At 46.9% G+C, this 17,071-nt stretch overlaps 1 protein-coding gene across 4 annotated transcripts in view; it reads left to right on the forward strand.

The window, feature by feature from the left end:
* Positions 1-13,403: 13,403 nt before the first annotated feature.
* NBEA (neurobeachin) overlaps positions 13,404-17,071 on the forward strand; it is a 1,052,497-nt gene continuing 1,048,829 nt past the window's right edge. For all 4 annotated transcript variants that reach the window (XM_082246613.1, XM_082246612.1, XM_082246614.1 and 1 more), the window contains exon 1: positions 13,404-13,816. In XM_082246613.1, coding sequence (XP_082102739.1) covers positions 13,613-13,816 — 204 coding nt within the window. In that variant the 5' untranslated portion in view covers positions 13,404-13,612. The remainder of the gene's footprint in view (positions 13,817-17,071) is intronic.

Below are 17,071 nucleotides of genomic sequence, written 5' to 3' on the forward strand. Positions count from 1 at the left end.
AATGTTGGCGAAATTTCTTTTTCTACTTGCTTTTTGCAGGGCGAATGTAACAAGCTCAATGTTCAATCCTAAGAGATCATATTGTTTCCTTTTCTGATTTCCTTTTCTGATCAAATGTTCTTAGCTTACAGTGTTAAGCTGGTAGGGACTGGCCAAATTGTCATCAATGTTTAGCCATCCCTGCTGGCAATTCTTTTTTTTTTTTTTAACAATCACTAGAGCCTGGAAATCACCAACAATAAATTTAACATCAGCTAAAATCAAACTTTCATGGATTATAACTCATGAAAAAATAATGAGTATTTTACACAACAGATAATAAGAGTTTGAGAAAATTTGGGAGCTCGGTATTTTCATCAATCCATTCTATGTTTTAGTTTTCCCACGTCTTGAACAGATAAAAATAAAGAAAAAAGAGCCTAAAGGAAAACAAATGTAGCCACCGCATCTAAGGATTGGTAAACTGCAATACATGACATTTTTGTTTTTGGGTTTAATAAAGCTTTCATTTTCTCTCTAAGGCTAGGTTCACATACTGTATATGGGGGGTGCAGGAATGTGTGTAAATTGCATGCATTCCCGAACCCATAGGCAAACCGTGCTGCTATTTAGCAGACGCGCAGGGCTGCCATTAATTCTTGTCACCCCCACATATCTGAAAATGCAGTATGTTTTCTCCTGCAGGAAATCGCATGGTGCAAAAGAACCTTGTGATTTCCCTGCATCTGCAATTTTGAAAAGGTGCAGAAACCTTTTTCCTGCATTTCCCACAGGTACAGCAGTCCTTTCAAATGAATGGACTTCTGTACACATAAACACAACCTGTTCCAATCGCATAGGTGTGAACATAGCCTTAACCATATATCCACTTACCACCCAGCGTCGTACCCGAACCGGTGTAAGGGTAATCCCAAAACTCACGGGTTTCAATAACATTTTGACTGTTGAAGCCAGATTGAAAATTATGTTTATTTAGACAAACATGTAGACAAAATGACAAGTTTGGAGAGCAAGTCAATCACATTACATTCTGTTGGCTTAATGAACATTGCTCTATCTGACTTAGGGTTTCTAATACACTTTTATACAGTAAAGTGGGTGGAACCTAGCTATCTAATTTCTTTTGAAGTCCCATCTGGTGACATTTTGGAGTCTTTTGGTATGCGGACGGCCATTCACATAGATGTGTGACTTCCAGTTTTGTTCCTTGAACAAATCTTTAAAGAATTGAGATAGCAATCTTGCAAATGAAGGGCTGAACACAACAGCTGCTCTAAAATATGACTTCTCACACAATATATATCCAATATATCTGCTTAATCACAAATCCATGCCCGATAATCATAAATAAATATTTGATAAACAAAATGGCTGCTTCCCTTTTCCTCATCACCGGGATGATGCATGCATACTAACTGCTCGATTGCTATTACAAGCAGTGGAAGGGGACGCGCCCCCCGCTGCTTTTCGCAGCTCTCTTGGGCTCTCCCATCCCATCAGGAGACCAGAGAGACCAGCCGGACAGCCAAGCAAAGCTGGGATCAACTTTAGTCAGCTGTTCGTGATAGTAACCCGGAAACAATGACATGACATCCATTCCCGTTTACCTGCAGGTTAACTGCGTCCTTTTTTAAAAATCAAAAGTATTCAAAAACACAGATCTTGGTGTTTTGAATGCTTTTAATGGCAGAAGAGGGATTTGGGGTCCTATAGACCCCCAAATCCCTCCATAAAGAGTACCTAAAGGGTACCTGTCACTACCTATTTCTGTCACAAAGAATGTTTACATTCCTTGTGACAGCAAAAAAAAGTGATAACAAAAACCTAAAGCAACAGTGTAAAAATAAAAAAATAAAAATATATAACAAAATAAAAATGTAAAGTGCCCAGTCCCCGTGCTAGCGCGCAAAGGTAAACGCCTTTGTCGGTCCCGCACTCATGTAAATGGTGATCATCCCACACATGTGAGATCAGATCATGAGCAGTAATTCTAATACTAGATCTCCTCTGTCAATCTAAATTCAAAAACATGTTTTGTGGTGAAACCGATTACAGAAACTTGAAGCACCAACATCCCAATCAGGGGCGTAACTACAGGGGTTGCAATTGCAACTGGGCCCCATGCTCCAGGGGGCCTGTGCGGCTCCCCTGTACACCTGGATAGGAGGGGCGATGGAGGCAGCATGTAGAGAAATCACTGTCTTCCTTTTTCCTCCTGTAGCTGCAGGAGGAAAATGGAGGAGATTGGTTCCTCTGTATGCTGCCCCGCCACTGCTCGTATTGAGTTCACTTGTGTTCTGCTGTCTCTGGGCCCCTGTGTGCTCCCCTGGTCCCCCCCCCCCACACACACACACTGTGCTCCCTCCCCTCTCCTGCCGGCTGCTGCAGTGGATGTGTCACAACAGAGACCCAGGAAGGGGTCGGTAAATATGTAATTTACCAGCTCCTTCCTTTTCTGAATGGACAGAGTCATAGTCAGTGACATTGTATAAAAATAAAGTAAAATGATAAAAAAAATTATACAATTAAAATACAAGAAAAATAAAAACTACTGACACCAGTGGGTGAAGGTCACACTTGCAACCGGGCCCTGGCATTCCACCACCATGGGGAGGCTCCAAGATGGCAGGAAGGGGGCCCACTGCAGAACTTGTGAAAGGGTCCCGCTGCGGGACTGTAATAAAGGGCCCCGAAACAGGAGTGAAGGGCCCCAGGATCAGTGGGAAGAGCCCCAGGCTTGAAGAGAAGGGCCCCGGCCAGGGGTCAGGGGGGCCCTTCATGGTTTCTTGCACCGGGGCCCTGAAGTTTCCAGTTACGCCTCTGATCCCAATTAAGAAATGTAGAGTAGAATGTGGGAACTAGGGACTTTTTAGGTGCACAGATAGACCAGTCAAATTTTAATGAAAAGACCAAGAAAAAGTTAACAGCGAAGAAATCTAATATGTATTAAAAATGTATTCATTTATTTAATACAAAATATTAATACATTAGTTTAAATAGAATTCCATGTTCAATTTGCATATTACCATGCTTTGATGACCGGTTTCGCCTTGTCGGCTTCTTCAGAAAAAAGCGTAAGTGTTAATCTGCTCAGATAAACAAATGCAAAATGTCACAAGTATGAATGTTATATACACCAAAAAAAAAAAAACACAAATATGGTGTTTTTTTTTTTTTTGCATTAAAATTCGAAAAAGAGTATTTCTTCCCAAAAAATTGCGTTCGAAAAACCACTGCGCAAATACTGTGTGACAGAAAAACCTGCAACACCCACCAATTTATTCCTCAGGGCCTCTGCTTTAAAAAAATCTATATAATGTTTGGGGGTTCAAACTAATTTTTCTAGCAAAACAATACTGATTTTTACATGTACAGTAAATAAAAGTGCCAAAAAAGACCTGGAGCTGAAGCGGCTATTAATGTTTTCCTAGTTGTTACTCTGTATTGTTGCAACATAGACATTGTAACATTGTAAAAGTAATCCTTGTAACCTTTTAATATTTAATTATTTCAATAAACATATTGAAAAGGAGATAAGAAATTATATATGAAAGAGATATCAGCAAATATTTTACATAATTGTTAAACATTAAGCCTCATGTACACTGCTACTTGTAAACGGACGTTTAGGAGCGTTTTTTTTCAGAAGCCCCTGAACCCTCCTCTATGTTATCTTATCTGTCCATGTACACTGGGTCGTTTACAGTCATTTAGAGGCAGTTGAGTTCAGTGTCGTTTTTTGGAAAGCAAATATTTGCCTTCAGGATGTTCAGAACGTGTGTTTACCGACGTTTCAAACGCAAAACACGACCGAACGCGGTCACCCGCGTTTAGCGCTTGTGTTTTTACTGTTTAAAGGGGAATGATTTTTTGTCCTCTAAAAACGGATCTGAGCACCCGCTAAATGCCGCTAAACGCGGCTGCGAATGCGACACAACGGACGTTTTAAACGTCCTTTACATAGCTGTAAAATTCCAGCGTTCAAAGGACTTTTGAAAACATCCCGTGTACATGTAGACTAAGGATTGTTAGGAAAACATTTATAAACATGGTAGAGTGGGGTATTTGAGAAGCACTGACTTTTAAAAAGCAACACGTTTTCGTGAAGCAGACAAACACTGGTCTGACTGCTACCGATAGCTTATTTCTATTATTTCAATGTTCCTGTGTTTTGTAAATTACATAGAAACAGCGAGGAAGTGTCTTCACTGTATTATATGATACCATTTTATTTCATCTTTTTCTGTGGCTTGCATTCAGGGAAAATACGTCCTCCAGTTTTCAGAAAACAATTACTAATACAATTACGACAATAGTCCAGAGTGCAAACATATGCACAGCCAGCTGCAGCCTGCATGTTTAATAAAAAAAATCTAACTTTAAAAAACTACTAAGATTTAATTTTGCTTCCTAAATTCTGGATAGATAGATAGATAGATAGATAGATAGATAGATAGATAGATAGATAGATAGATAGATAGATAGATAGATAGATAGATAGATAGATAGATAGATAGATAGATAGATAGATAGATAGATAGATAGATAGATAGATAGATAGATAGATAGATAGATAGATAGATAGATAGATAGATAGATAGATGCAACAAAGTGGCTCCATGGTTAGCACTTCTGCCCTGGAGCACTGCGGTTCCTGGTTTGATTTCCGGCAGGCAATGTAAATTTTGTCAACGAAAACGTTTTTGTCACAATTGTCGTCAGCGGCATTTTTACAGTAACTAAAACTAAATGAAAAGTACAGCAAATTTTTGTCCACTGACAAAAACTATGATGAAAATGAAATCCAGTTAATGAATGAAAACGTGAGGCAGGGACGTTTACTAACTTCCGGTTTTCACGGAGCTCCACTTGCTTCCACTCCCAGCGAGTTGAAGTGACTGTGTGCACCGTTCCTGACTGCCAGAGACCAGAGCAGCACTGTGCATTACAGGCCATCCCTCAGACCTGAGACCACCATTCAGCACCGTTCAGCATTACAGGCCTCCTAAGACCAGTGACCACCAGCACGGTGGCATGCAGGGAACTGTGCGTTACAGACCATCCCACAGACCTAAGACCACCATCCAGCACTCTGCAGCATTACAGGCCTCCTCAGACCACCGGCCAGAGCACATTGCAGCATTACAGGCCTCCACAGATCACTATGCAGGGCACTGTGCAGCATTACAGGCCTCCTAAGACCAGTGACCACCAGCATGGTGGCATGCAGGGAACTGTGCGTTACAGACCATCCCACAGACCTAAGACCACCATCCAGCACTCTGCAGCATTACAGGCCTCCTCAGACCACTGTCCAGAGCACTGTGTAGCATTACAGGCCTCCTCAGATCACTGTGCAGAGCACTGTGCAGCATTACAGGCCTCCTCAGACCAGTGACCACCAGCATGGTGGCATTCAGAGCATTGTGCATTACAGGACATTCCTCCGACCTGAGACCACCATACAGCACTCTGCAGCATTACAGGCTTCCTTAGACCACTGTCCAGAGCACTCTGTAGCATTACAGGCCTCCTCAGACCACTGTCCAGAGCACTGTGCAGCATTACAGGCCTCCTCAGACCAGTGACCACCAGCTTGGTGGCATTCAGAGCATTGTGCATTACAGGACATTCCTCCGACCTGAGACCACCATACAGCACTCTGCAGCATTACAGGCTTCCTTAGACCACTGTCCAGAGCACTCTGTAGCATTACAGGCCTCCTCAGACCACTGTCCAGAGCACTGTGCAGCATTACAGGCCTCCTCAGACCAGTGACCACCAGCATGGTGGCATCTAGAGCACTGTGCATTACAGGCCACCCCTTTAGACCTAAGACCACCATCCAGCACTATGCAGCATTACGGGCCTCCTCAGACCACCATCCAGAGCACTGTGCGGTATTACAGGCCTTTTTAGACCATCCAGAGTGGCTAAAATTGTTTCTGTGAGTTTTTCAAACCTTAAGCGCCGGTTCACACTGCAGCGACACTACTTCGCACCGCCACCTCCGAGGTCGCGGTGCGAGCAGCGCGCCGCGACCTCCGAGGTCGCGGTGCGAGCAGCGCGCCGCGACCTCGGAGCGGCCGCCACGGACTTCATAACATTGAAGTCTATGGCGGTCGCCTCCGGGTCGCCCCAAAGAAGCTCCGGACCCTTTTTCTAGGTCGGAGCGACTTGTGTCGCTCCTATTAGAACGGGTCCGCAGCTTCCCTATGGGAGGCGACCTGCGGCGACCTGTGAGGCGACCAGGTCGCCTCACAGGTCGCCCTAGTGTGAACCGGCACTAATACCGTAAATAATAACATGATATTTGTTTGTTTTTTTTACTCCAGGAGTATATAATGAGTTTGGAAATTCTATAGAAATTCCTAAATAATGTATTACAATTTACCTAAACACATTAGATTTTAGTTGACTAAAATGATTTTATTTGACTAAAATGTACTGGAGATTTTAGTCGACTAAAATACGATGACTAAAATAGGACTAAAACTAAAATGGCATTTTAGTCAAAGACTATGACTAACACTAAATTGATTGCAGATGACTAAAATGGGACTAAAACTAAAATGGTATTTTAATCAAAAGACTATAACTAAAACTAAATCAAAATTTGATGCCAAAATTAACACTGCCGGCAGAACACTATCTGCGTGGAGTTTGCATGTCCTCCCTATGCTTGCATGGGTTTCTTCTGGGTACTCCCTTTTCTTCCTATATTCCAAAGACATGTAGGTAGGTAATTGGCCCTAGTATGTGGGTGTGTGTGGGACTAAAAATCCAACTGTAGCTCTTTTAATTGGGACTCATTGTATTGTATTTGTGAAACCACTCTGTACTATGATGAAAACCCCCTTTTACCCCATTTATTTTTTCTGTATCCCAATTTGTGCTGATTTTCACATGATGAAAAAATAATAAAAATATATTCAACCTAAAAATCCAACTGTAGCTTCCAAGGCCAATCCTGGTAACAATCCATTCAGTGGGAACATTCCAGTGCAACTCTGGTACTGATTTCAAACATGGAGCCACAGAAACAGAAAAAGAAAAGTTTCAATATTTAAAATGCACTGAAGATCAGAAGATTGTCATGGATAGATACATATAGATAAATAGATATATAGATTTCTTATAAATATACAGTATATCAATTGCACAGTTAAGGCCATCAAGATTTCAAACCCAGATAAATCAATAAGCCTGGAAAAAAGGACAGCTATGAAGTGTGCGCAGGTTGCCCTGTTAGTATAAGGTCAGCCATAGATGGAGTGAATTTCTTTCCGTAAGAAACGTGCTTGACTCCCCCATCAACACACAGTGCTGACAAGGGTATCCTCATGCCAATCCATTGTGTTCAGAGGGGTGGGGGAAGCCGTCCCAGCTAGGAGAAGGCAGTGAATATTGCTAGTGGCTTTAATAGCTGCTCGCAATAATCGCATGTAAAATTCGGCAGGCCGTTTGTACCCAAGTTGATCGATCAATCAACTTGGGTACATTTAGCCTGCCCACACATGGTATGACTCTTGGCCAGTTCCTTCTGCACTGGCCAAGTTTCGAAACGTCTATGGCCGGCTTCAGATAGAAAGGGCTATCTCCCCAGAAAGCTTTTATGACCCTGGTGTCCTTACACCCCAGCTTTCAGCATCCCTCCACTCCAGACCAAAGCACCCCTCTACCCCAGCCTCCAGTATTCATTCTTTTCAGCTTCCATCATCCCTCTTCTCTCTAACATCCTTCCTCTCCATCCTCCAGTATTCCTTCTCTATATTCTCCAGTATCCCTCCTCTCCATCCTCCAGCATTCCTTCTCTCTATTCTCCAGTATCCCTTCTCTCTATTCTCCAGCATTCCTTCTCTCTATTCTCCAGTATCCCTCCTCTCCATCCTCCAGCATTCCTTCTCTCTATTCTCCAGTATCCCTCCTCTCCATCTTCCAGCATTCCTTCTCTCTATTCTCCAGTATCCCTCCTCTCCATCCTCCAGCATTCCTTCTCTCTATTCTCCAGTATCCTTCCTCTCCATCCTCCAGCATTCCTTCTCTCTATTCTCCAGTATCCCTCCTCTCCATCCTCCAGCATTCCTTCTCTCTATTCTCCAGTATCCCTCCTCTCCATCCTCCAGCATTCCTTCTCTCTATTATCCAGTATCCCTCCTCTCCATCCTCCAGCATTCCTTCTCTCTATTCTCCAGTATCCCTCCTCTCCATCCTCCAGCATTCCTTCTCTCTATTCTCCAGTATCCCTCCTCTCCATCCTCCAGCATTCCTTCTTTCTATTCTCCAGTATCCCTCCTCTCCATCCTCCAGCATTCCTTCTCTCTATTCTCCAGTATCCCTCCTCTCAATCCTCCAGCATTACTTCTCTCTATTCTCCAGTATCCCTCCTCTCCATCTTCCAGCATTCCTTCTCTCTATTCTCCAGTATCCCTCCTCTCCATCCTCCAGAATTCCTTCTCTCTATTCTCCAGTATCCCTCCTCTCCATCCTCCAGCATTACTTCTCTCTATTCTCCAGTATCCCTCCTCTCCATCCTCCAGCATTACTTCTCTCTATTCTCCAGTATCCCTCCTCTCCATCCTCCAGCATTCCTTCTCTCTATTCTCCAGTATCCCTCCTCTCCATCCTCCAGCATTACTTCTCTCTATTCTCCAGTATCCCTCCTCTCAATACTCCAGCATTCCTTCTCTCTATTCTCCAGTATCCCTCCTCTCAATCCTCCAGCATTACTTCTCTCTATTCTCCAGTATCCCTCCTCTCCATCTTCCAGCATTCCTTCTCTCTATTCTCCAGTATCCCTCCTCTCCATCCTCCAGAATTCCTTCTCTCTATTCTCCAGTATCCCTCCTCTCCATCCTCCAGCATTACTTCTCTCTATTCTCCAGTATCCCTCCTCTCCATCCTCCAGCATTACTTCTCTCTATTCTCCAGTATCCCTCCTCTCCATCCTCCAGCATTCCTTCTCTCTATTCTCCAGTATCCCTCCTCTCCATCCTCCAGCATTACTTCTCTCTATTCTCCAGTATCCCTCCTCTCAATACTCCAGCATTCCTTCTCTCTATTCTCCAGTATCCCTCCTCTCAATCCTCCAGCATTACTTCTCTCTATTCTCCAGTATCCCTCCTCTCCATCCTCCAGCATTACTTCTCTCTATTCTCCAGTATCCCTCCTCTCCATCCTCCAGCATTACTTCTCTCTATTCTCCAGTATCCCTCCTCTCAATCCTCCAGCATTCCTTCTCTCTATTCTCCAGTATCCCTCCTCTCAATACTCCAGCATTCCTTCTCTCTATTCTCCAGTATCCCTCCTCTCAATCCTCCAGCATTACTTCTCTCTATTCTCCAGTATCCATCCTCTCAATACTCCAGCATTCCTTCTCTCTATTCTCCAGTATCCCTCCTCTCAATACTCCAGCATTCCTTCTCTCTATTCTCCAGTATCCCTCCTCTCCATCCTCCAGCATCTCTACATCTTAATCCTCCTGCATCCCTCCAGCCCCCAATATATTTATTTTCCACCTTCAAGTATCCCTTCTGTCCAGCATCCATCATCTCTATCCTCCAGCCTCCCTCCTCTCCATCCTCCAGCATCTCTACATCTTCATCCTCCTGCATCCCTCCTCTCCAGCCCCCAATATGTATCCTCTCCATCTTTCAGTATCTCTGTTATCCACTATCTATCCTCTCATTTACTACAGCATCCCTCCTCTGCATGCTCCAGAATCCTTCCTCTCCAGCCTCCTGTACCCCCCTTATTCATTATCCATTATGCCCTCTCTTTATCCACCAATGCCCCTCTCATCTCTATCCGACATTATCTCTCATTTTCATTCTTCAGTGTTCTTCTTCTCCAGCTTGCAGTAGGCTTCTTCTCCAGTATCCTTTATCTCCAGCATCCATCTGCTCAATCCTCCAGTATCCCTTATCTCCATTCCCCACCATCCTACTGCATCCCTCCTCTCCAGCCATCAATATGCCATCTCTTCTCTCCATCCTTGAGAATCATTTCTGTCCAGCCATCCTCCAGCATCCTCCCTATGCATCTTTTCTTTCCATCCTCTTGCATCCTTCCTCTCAATTCTCCAGTATCTCCAATTCATCCTCCAGCAACCCTCTTCTGCACCATCTATTATTCATCCACCCCAACATTGCCCCTCTCTCTCCTATGGTATCCTTTCTTTCCATCATCCAGTATCCCTCCTCTGCAGCATCCCTTCTCTCCATGCTCCAGCATCCTTCATCATCATTCTTCAGTATCTCCCCTATCTATCCTCCAGCATGCCTCCTCTCCATTCTTCACCATTCCTCCTTTTCTACATCCTTCTCTATTCTCCAGTATCCAGCATCTCAAGAAATCCTTCATTCCAGCATCCCTCAGCACCATTCTCCAGCATCCTCCCTCTCCACCTTCCTGTGTCCCTCCCTCCTCAAGCATTCCTTCACTTTATTCTTCAGCATTACTGCTCTTCATCCTCCAGCATCCCACCTATCCATTTTCCAGTATCCCCTTTCTCCATTATCCCTCCTCTCCAGCTTCCTATTTCTCCATCATACCCCCCCCCCCTCTTCCACCTCTGTCCTCTCCATCCTTTCTCTTTTCCATCCTCCTTCTTCTTCATCCTCACTGACCTTCCTCTTCTCCATTCTCTTCATCCTCTCAATTCTCTCTCATGCCTCCTCTCCATGCTCCCTCCTCTCCATCCTTCATCATCCCTCCTCTCCCCTGCATCTTCCATCCTCTCTCCTCTACATCCTCCATTATCTCTTCTCTCTATCCTCTCATCCCTCCTCTCTACATATGCATCCCTCCACCCACTCAATTCCCTCTACTCTTTATCCTCCATTCTCTCTCCTCTCTATCTTCCATCCTTTCTCCTCTCCATCCTTCCTCTTCTCCATCTTCTCTCCTCTCCATCCTCTCTCTCCTCTCCATCCTCTATCTCCACTTCATCCTCCCTCCTCTCCATTCTTTAACATCCCTGCTCTCCTCTGTATCTTCCATCAACTCTCCTCTCCATCATCTACAGTCTCCATTATCTCTCCTTTCCTCTCTCTCTTCTTCATCCTCCATCATCTCTCCTCTCTATTCTTTCTCCTCTCAATTTTATCTCCCCTCCATCCTCCCTCATCTCCATCTCTTTTCCTCTCCATCCTCTCCTCTCCATCCCTCTCCTCTTCATTCCCTCTCCTCTCTATCCTCCTCTACTATCCATCCTCCCTCCTCTTTACCCTCTCCATCCTCTCTCTCATCCATCCTCTCCATTCTCGATCATCTCTCCTCTCCACCCTCTTCATCCCCTCTCCTCTTGATCCTCCTTCCTCTTGATCCTCTCTCCTTTCCATCCTGTCTCCTTGCTATCCTCCTTCCTCTTGATCCTCTCTCCTTTCCATCCCCTCTCCTCTCCAACCTCTATCATACCTCTTCTCTCCAATATCTCTCCTCTCCTTGGTCTCTCCTCTCAATCCTCCTTCTTCTCCATCCCTTCTCCTCTCCAACCTCTAGCATACCTCTTCTCTCCTCTTCATCCTCCATCATCTTCTCTCTCCATCCTCTCACTTCTCCATCTTCCCTTCTCTCCATCCTATATTCTCTCTCCTTTCCACCCTTCTCTTCATCCTCATGTCTCCTATCTATCCTCCTCTCTCTCCCTATATTCCCTTTTCTCCATCTTTCCTCTCTCCTCTCCATTCTCATCTCTCTCTCTCTCTCTCTCTCTCTCTCTCTCTCTCTCCATCCTCCCTTTTCTCCATTATTCCTCTCTCCACTCCATCTTGCTCTCCATCCTCTTCTCTCCTCTCCATACTTTCTCCTCCCCATCCTTTCTTCTCTCCATCCTCCTCTCTATCTTCTCTCCTCTTTATTCTTTCTTCTCTCCATCCTCCTCTCTCCTCTCTATCTTCTCTCCTCTCGCTTCCCCCTTTTGCTCTCCATCCTCTTCTCTCCATCCCACTCTCAATCCTCTTCTTTCCTCTCCTCTCACTTCCGTCTTTTGCTCTCCATCCCACTCTCAGCCCTCTTCTCTCCTCTCCATCCTCCTCTCACTTCTTCATCTCGCTCTTCATCCTCTTCTCTCCTCTCCATCCCCCCCCCCTTCACCCTCTGCTCTCCTCTCTATCCTTCCTCTCACCTCTCCATCCTTTCTCCTCTCCACCCTTTCTTCTCTTTATCCTCCTCTCCATCCTTTCTTTTCTCCATCCTCCTCTCTGTTGTTTCTCCTCTTCATCCGCCTCTCCACCCTCTGCTTCTTCTCTCCTCTCAATCCTTCCTCTCTTCTCTCCATCCCTTCTTTTCTCCATCCTCCTTTCTCCTATCCATCCTTTCTTCTCTCCATCCTCCTCTCTCCTCTCCATCCTTTCTTCTCTCCATCCTCCTCTCTCCTCTCCATCCTTTCTTCTCTCCATCCTCCTCTCTCCTCTCCGTCCTTTCTTTTCTCCATCCTCCTCTCCATCCTTTCTTCTCTCCATCCTCCTCTCCATCTTTTCTTCTCTCCATCCTCCTCTCCATCCTTTCATCTCTCCATCCTCCTCTCTATGTTTTCTCCTCTCTATCCCACCCTTCATCCTCTTCTCTACTCTTCATCCTCTTTTCTTTTCTCCATCTCACTCTCCATCCTCTTCTCTCCTCTCCACCCTCTTCTCTCCTCTCCATCCTCTTCTCTCCTCTCCATCCTTCCTCTCTCCTCTCCATCCTCTTCTCTCCTCTCAATCCTTCCTCTCTCCTCTCCATCCTTCCTCTCTCCTCTCCATCCTCTTCTCTCCTCTCAATCCTTCCTCTCTCCTCTCCATCCTCTTCTCTCCTCTCCATCCTTCCTCTCTCCTCTCCATCCTCTTCTCTCCTCTCAATCCTTCCTCTCTCCTCTCCATCCTCTTCTCTCCTCTCCATCCTTCCTCTCTTCTCTCCATCCCTTCTTTTCTCCATCCTCCTCTCTCCTATCCATCCTTTCTTCTCTCCATCCCTCTCTCCTCTCCATCCTCCACTCTCTTCTCCATCCTCCTCTCTCCTCTCCGTCTTCTCTTCTCTCCATCCTCCTATCTTTTCTCCACTCCATCCTCCTCTCACTTCTCCTTCTCCATCCTCCTCTCTCCTCTCCATCCTCCTCTCCGCCCTCCTCTCTCCTCTCCATCCTCCTCTCCGCCCTCCTCTCTCCTCTCCATCCTGGAGGGGGGATGCTCTGGGTACCTGCACACCTGTTCATCCCTGGGGTCGCTAGGCGGGCTCGGCTCCGCCCCCGGGCAGCAGTGGCGCAGGCGCAGTTCACCGTACCGCAGGCAGGGGGCGTCAACATGGCGGAGGAGTGAGCGGTGTCTGCTCTGATCAGCACAACAACGCCAGCCAGCTGCAGCCGCCATCCCGTTACCCGGCGACCGAGCGAGCGACCAAGGAGGAGGAGAGGAGAAGGGGAAGAAGGAGGAAGAGGCCGCCTTATCAGCCGGGGTTGGCGGGATGGTGATGGAGGGGGTGTGCGGTAATAGCCCGGGCAGTGTGGATTAGGCAGTGCCTGTCTCCGCAGGTGTCTGTGTCCTCTCCGATCGCTGTGACTCAGCCCGTTATCTGGAGGATCCGTACAGAAGACAGCGCCTGTCCGTACCGAGGAGGAGGAGGACGGGGGAGGATGGCCAGTGACAAGCCGCTGGTCGGGGCCGGCTGCCCGGACAGAGATCCCCCGGGAGGATCGGGCTCTATGGTTCTCCCCGGCGGGGTGATCAACCCGTCCGTCCCCATCCGCAACATGAGGATGAAATTCGCCGTCCTCATCGGCCTCATCCAGGTCGGGGAAGTCAGCAACCGGGACATCGTGGAGACCGTCCTCAACCTGGTAAGAGGCCAGACAGGTGCCCCGTGTGTGCCCCTCGGGGGTGGGGGCTGTGTGCCCTATACATCATGGGGGGGAGGGGATCGTACACTGTGTGTGCCTATAGAATCAGTATGGTCCTCCCTGGGGGGGCCCTACACTGTGTGTGCATACATATCATTGGGGTTAATATATGGGGGACTCCTGCCCTATAGATCATTTAGGGGCCCTACACTGCGTGCATACATATCATTGAGGTGGCTCTGTAGGGGGGCCCTGCCCTATGTGCCTATAGATCTTCAGGGGCCCTACACTGCATGTATACATATCATTGATTGAGGTGACTTTGTAGGGACCCCTGCCATATGTACCTATAGATCTTCAGGGGCCATACACTGCATGCATACATATCATTGAGGTGACTCTGTAGGGGGCCCCTGGTCTAGGTGCCTATAGATCTTCAGGGGCCCCTACACTGCATGCATACATATAATTGAGGTGACTCTGTAGGGGCCCCTGCCCTATGTGCCTATAGATCTTCAGGGGCCCTACACTGCATGTATACATATCATTGGGGAGGCTCCTGACCTATAGATCATTTAGGGGCCCTACACTGCATGCATACATATCATTGATTGAGGTGACTTTGTAGGGACCCCTGCCATATGTACCTATAGATCTTCAGGGGCCATACACTGCATGCATACATATCATTGGGGAGGCTCCTGCCCTATAGATCTTCAGGGGCCCCTACACTGCATGCATACATATAATTGAGGTGACTCTGTAGGGGCCCCTGCCCTATGTGCCTATAGATCTTCAGGGGCCCCTCTGCACTGCATGCATACATATCATTGAGGTGACTCTGTAGGGGCCCCTGCCCTATGTGCCTATAGATCTTCAGTGACCCCTACACTGTGTGCATACATATCATTAGTGGGGACTACAGGGGCTCTGCAATGCATTCTAATAGATCATATGCCTTTTATATCATTGGGATACTTTTGAGGGGTCCCTGCCCTGTGTGCTTAAAGATCCTAATTGTGCCTTACCATTTGTGCACCTATAAATCATTGGGGTCCTTCTAACGTGCCCTACCCTATATGCCTATAGACCATTTTTGGGCCTCACAGGAGGGCAACTCAATGCATGCCTATAAAGTCCTCCAGGGGAGCTCTAACCTGTATGTGCTTATAGATTTTGGGGTCCTCCCAGGGAGCTCCTACACTTTCTGCCAGTAGATCATTGGGATTCCCCTAGGCTCCCCTTGCCCTATGTGCCTTTAGATCATTTGAATTCCCTTAGAGGCCTCTGCCCTATGTGCCTATGGATCATTAGGGGCCTCCTGGGAGGACTACCCTACATGTGCCTATAGATCATTGCTGGCCCTTCTAGCGGGCCCTACCCTGTGTGTATATCAATAATTAGGGGCTAACCCTACATGTGCCTATAGGTCGTATTCCTCCCAGCTTAGCATTAACCTTTATGTGACTATAGATCATTGGCTGGCTGTGCTTGGAGAGCATTGGGGTCCTACTCTGTGTGCCTATAAATTAGGGTCCTCCTGGAGGAGATGACCCTACCATACATGTGCCTATAGATCGTATTCCTCCCAGGCTAGTATTAACCTTTATGTGACTATAGATCATTGGCTGGCTGTGCTTGGAGAGCATTGGGGCACTACTCTGTGTGCCAATAAATCAGGGTCCTCCTGGAGGAGATGAACCTACCATACATGTGCCTATAGATCGTAGCTCTCCCAGGGAGGCTCTATCTTGTAGGTGCCTATAGATCATTGAGGTCCCCTCACAGGGCTGCCACCCCATCTGTGCTCAGAAAGCACTGGATCCCTACCCTGTGTGCCTATAGATCAGCAGGGTCTTTATGGAGGGCCCTTACCCTGTATATGCCTATAGATCATCTGGTTCCTCCTGGATAAGGCATCTGTACCAGGGGTTATGTGCCTATAAATTAGCGGCCTCTACCCTGTGTGTAACTATAGATTGGAGTCCTGGGATGACATCTGCCCCGGGGGTGTTTTGTGCCTATAGGTCAGGGTCCTCCCTAAGGGGGGGTCTACCCTGTGCGTGCCTATAGATTGGAGGCCATCCCGAGGGGTGGAGACCAGAGATTGACTCTGAGTGTGCCTATAGATCAGAGTCCGTCCAGGGGAAATATCTGTACCCCGGGGGGTTGTGTGCATATAGATCAGGGTCCTCCTGGGGAAAGGGGGGTTGGGTGTACCCTGTGTGTGCTTTTAGATCGGATTCCTCCCAGGGATGGCATCTGTGCCAAGTGGGCCCCAGCCTGTGTGCCTGTAGATCCTCCTAGAATCAGGCATGGGAATGCCGGGGATGGTATCTGTGCCCTGGGCCCTGTCCTGTTGATATGGCTGTACTGCAGGAAGCCCCATGCCCTCCCATTATTAGGTGATCACTAATAACACTGAATGTTTTATCAGAAATGCTTTACAGAACCATCCGAGGCTAATCCGAGGATCATAAGGCTGTGCTGTGTGTCCCTTCCTTTGCTCCATGCCTATTCCCGATTTGGGGAACTCTCTTATTGGATGTCACACAAATTTGCAGCTCCTCTTATTAGTAAAAGGGTAAAGGTGGCACCTTGAGGGATGCATGGGCCATGAATGGCCTGTGTGCTGTAGCTCATATTGCTCCCCATCCAGAAAGAGACAGCTGATCTGGGCAATCCTGTTGGCTATGTAATGCAGATTTGCAGTTCCCTCAGCTAGTAAAGGGTTAATGTAAAAGGCTGCATTGGCCACAATGGCCTGTGTGCTGTGGATAATGCCGCTGCCTTTCCCCTCCATTGCCTCTCAGCAGGTGACAGCTGATCTGGGGAATCCTGTGCTTTCTCCTTCACGTTGCACACCCTTCGATTAATCAGGGGTTAAAGCAGCATCCCCCAGGGTGCAGTTGCTGTGAGCGGCCCATATGCCGCGGTATTAAATGTCTTGGAAGCTATGTGCAGCTTCTCTTCCCCCCTTCCATGTCTTTAAATATATATGGCATCCTTGCAAGTGGAAGGAGACCCCGGAGGATTGATGCAGCGCTGTCATTGCCGTCACCTCTATGGGAGCGAAGGGGTTAATCGTGGCTAGTGTGTCTGATCATGCATCTGATTATCCCTGAAGATTAGGCATCAGGGTGCATGGAAACCTGCGCTTGACATTATATGTGTCATGCACATACAAAGCCTTGCCTTCCATATCTCCCAGATTATATGACAAAGGCTTAGGAAGCTTTGATTAGTTGGAGCCTT

This window comes from Pelophylax lessonae (assembly GCF_965119305.1).
Source record: "Pelophylax lessonae genome assembly, chromosome: 2".
Taxonomy (NCBI): Eukaryota; Metazoa; Chordata; class Amphibia; order Anura; family Ranidae; genus Pelophylax; species Pelophylax lessonae.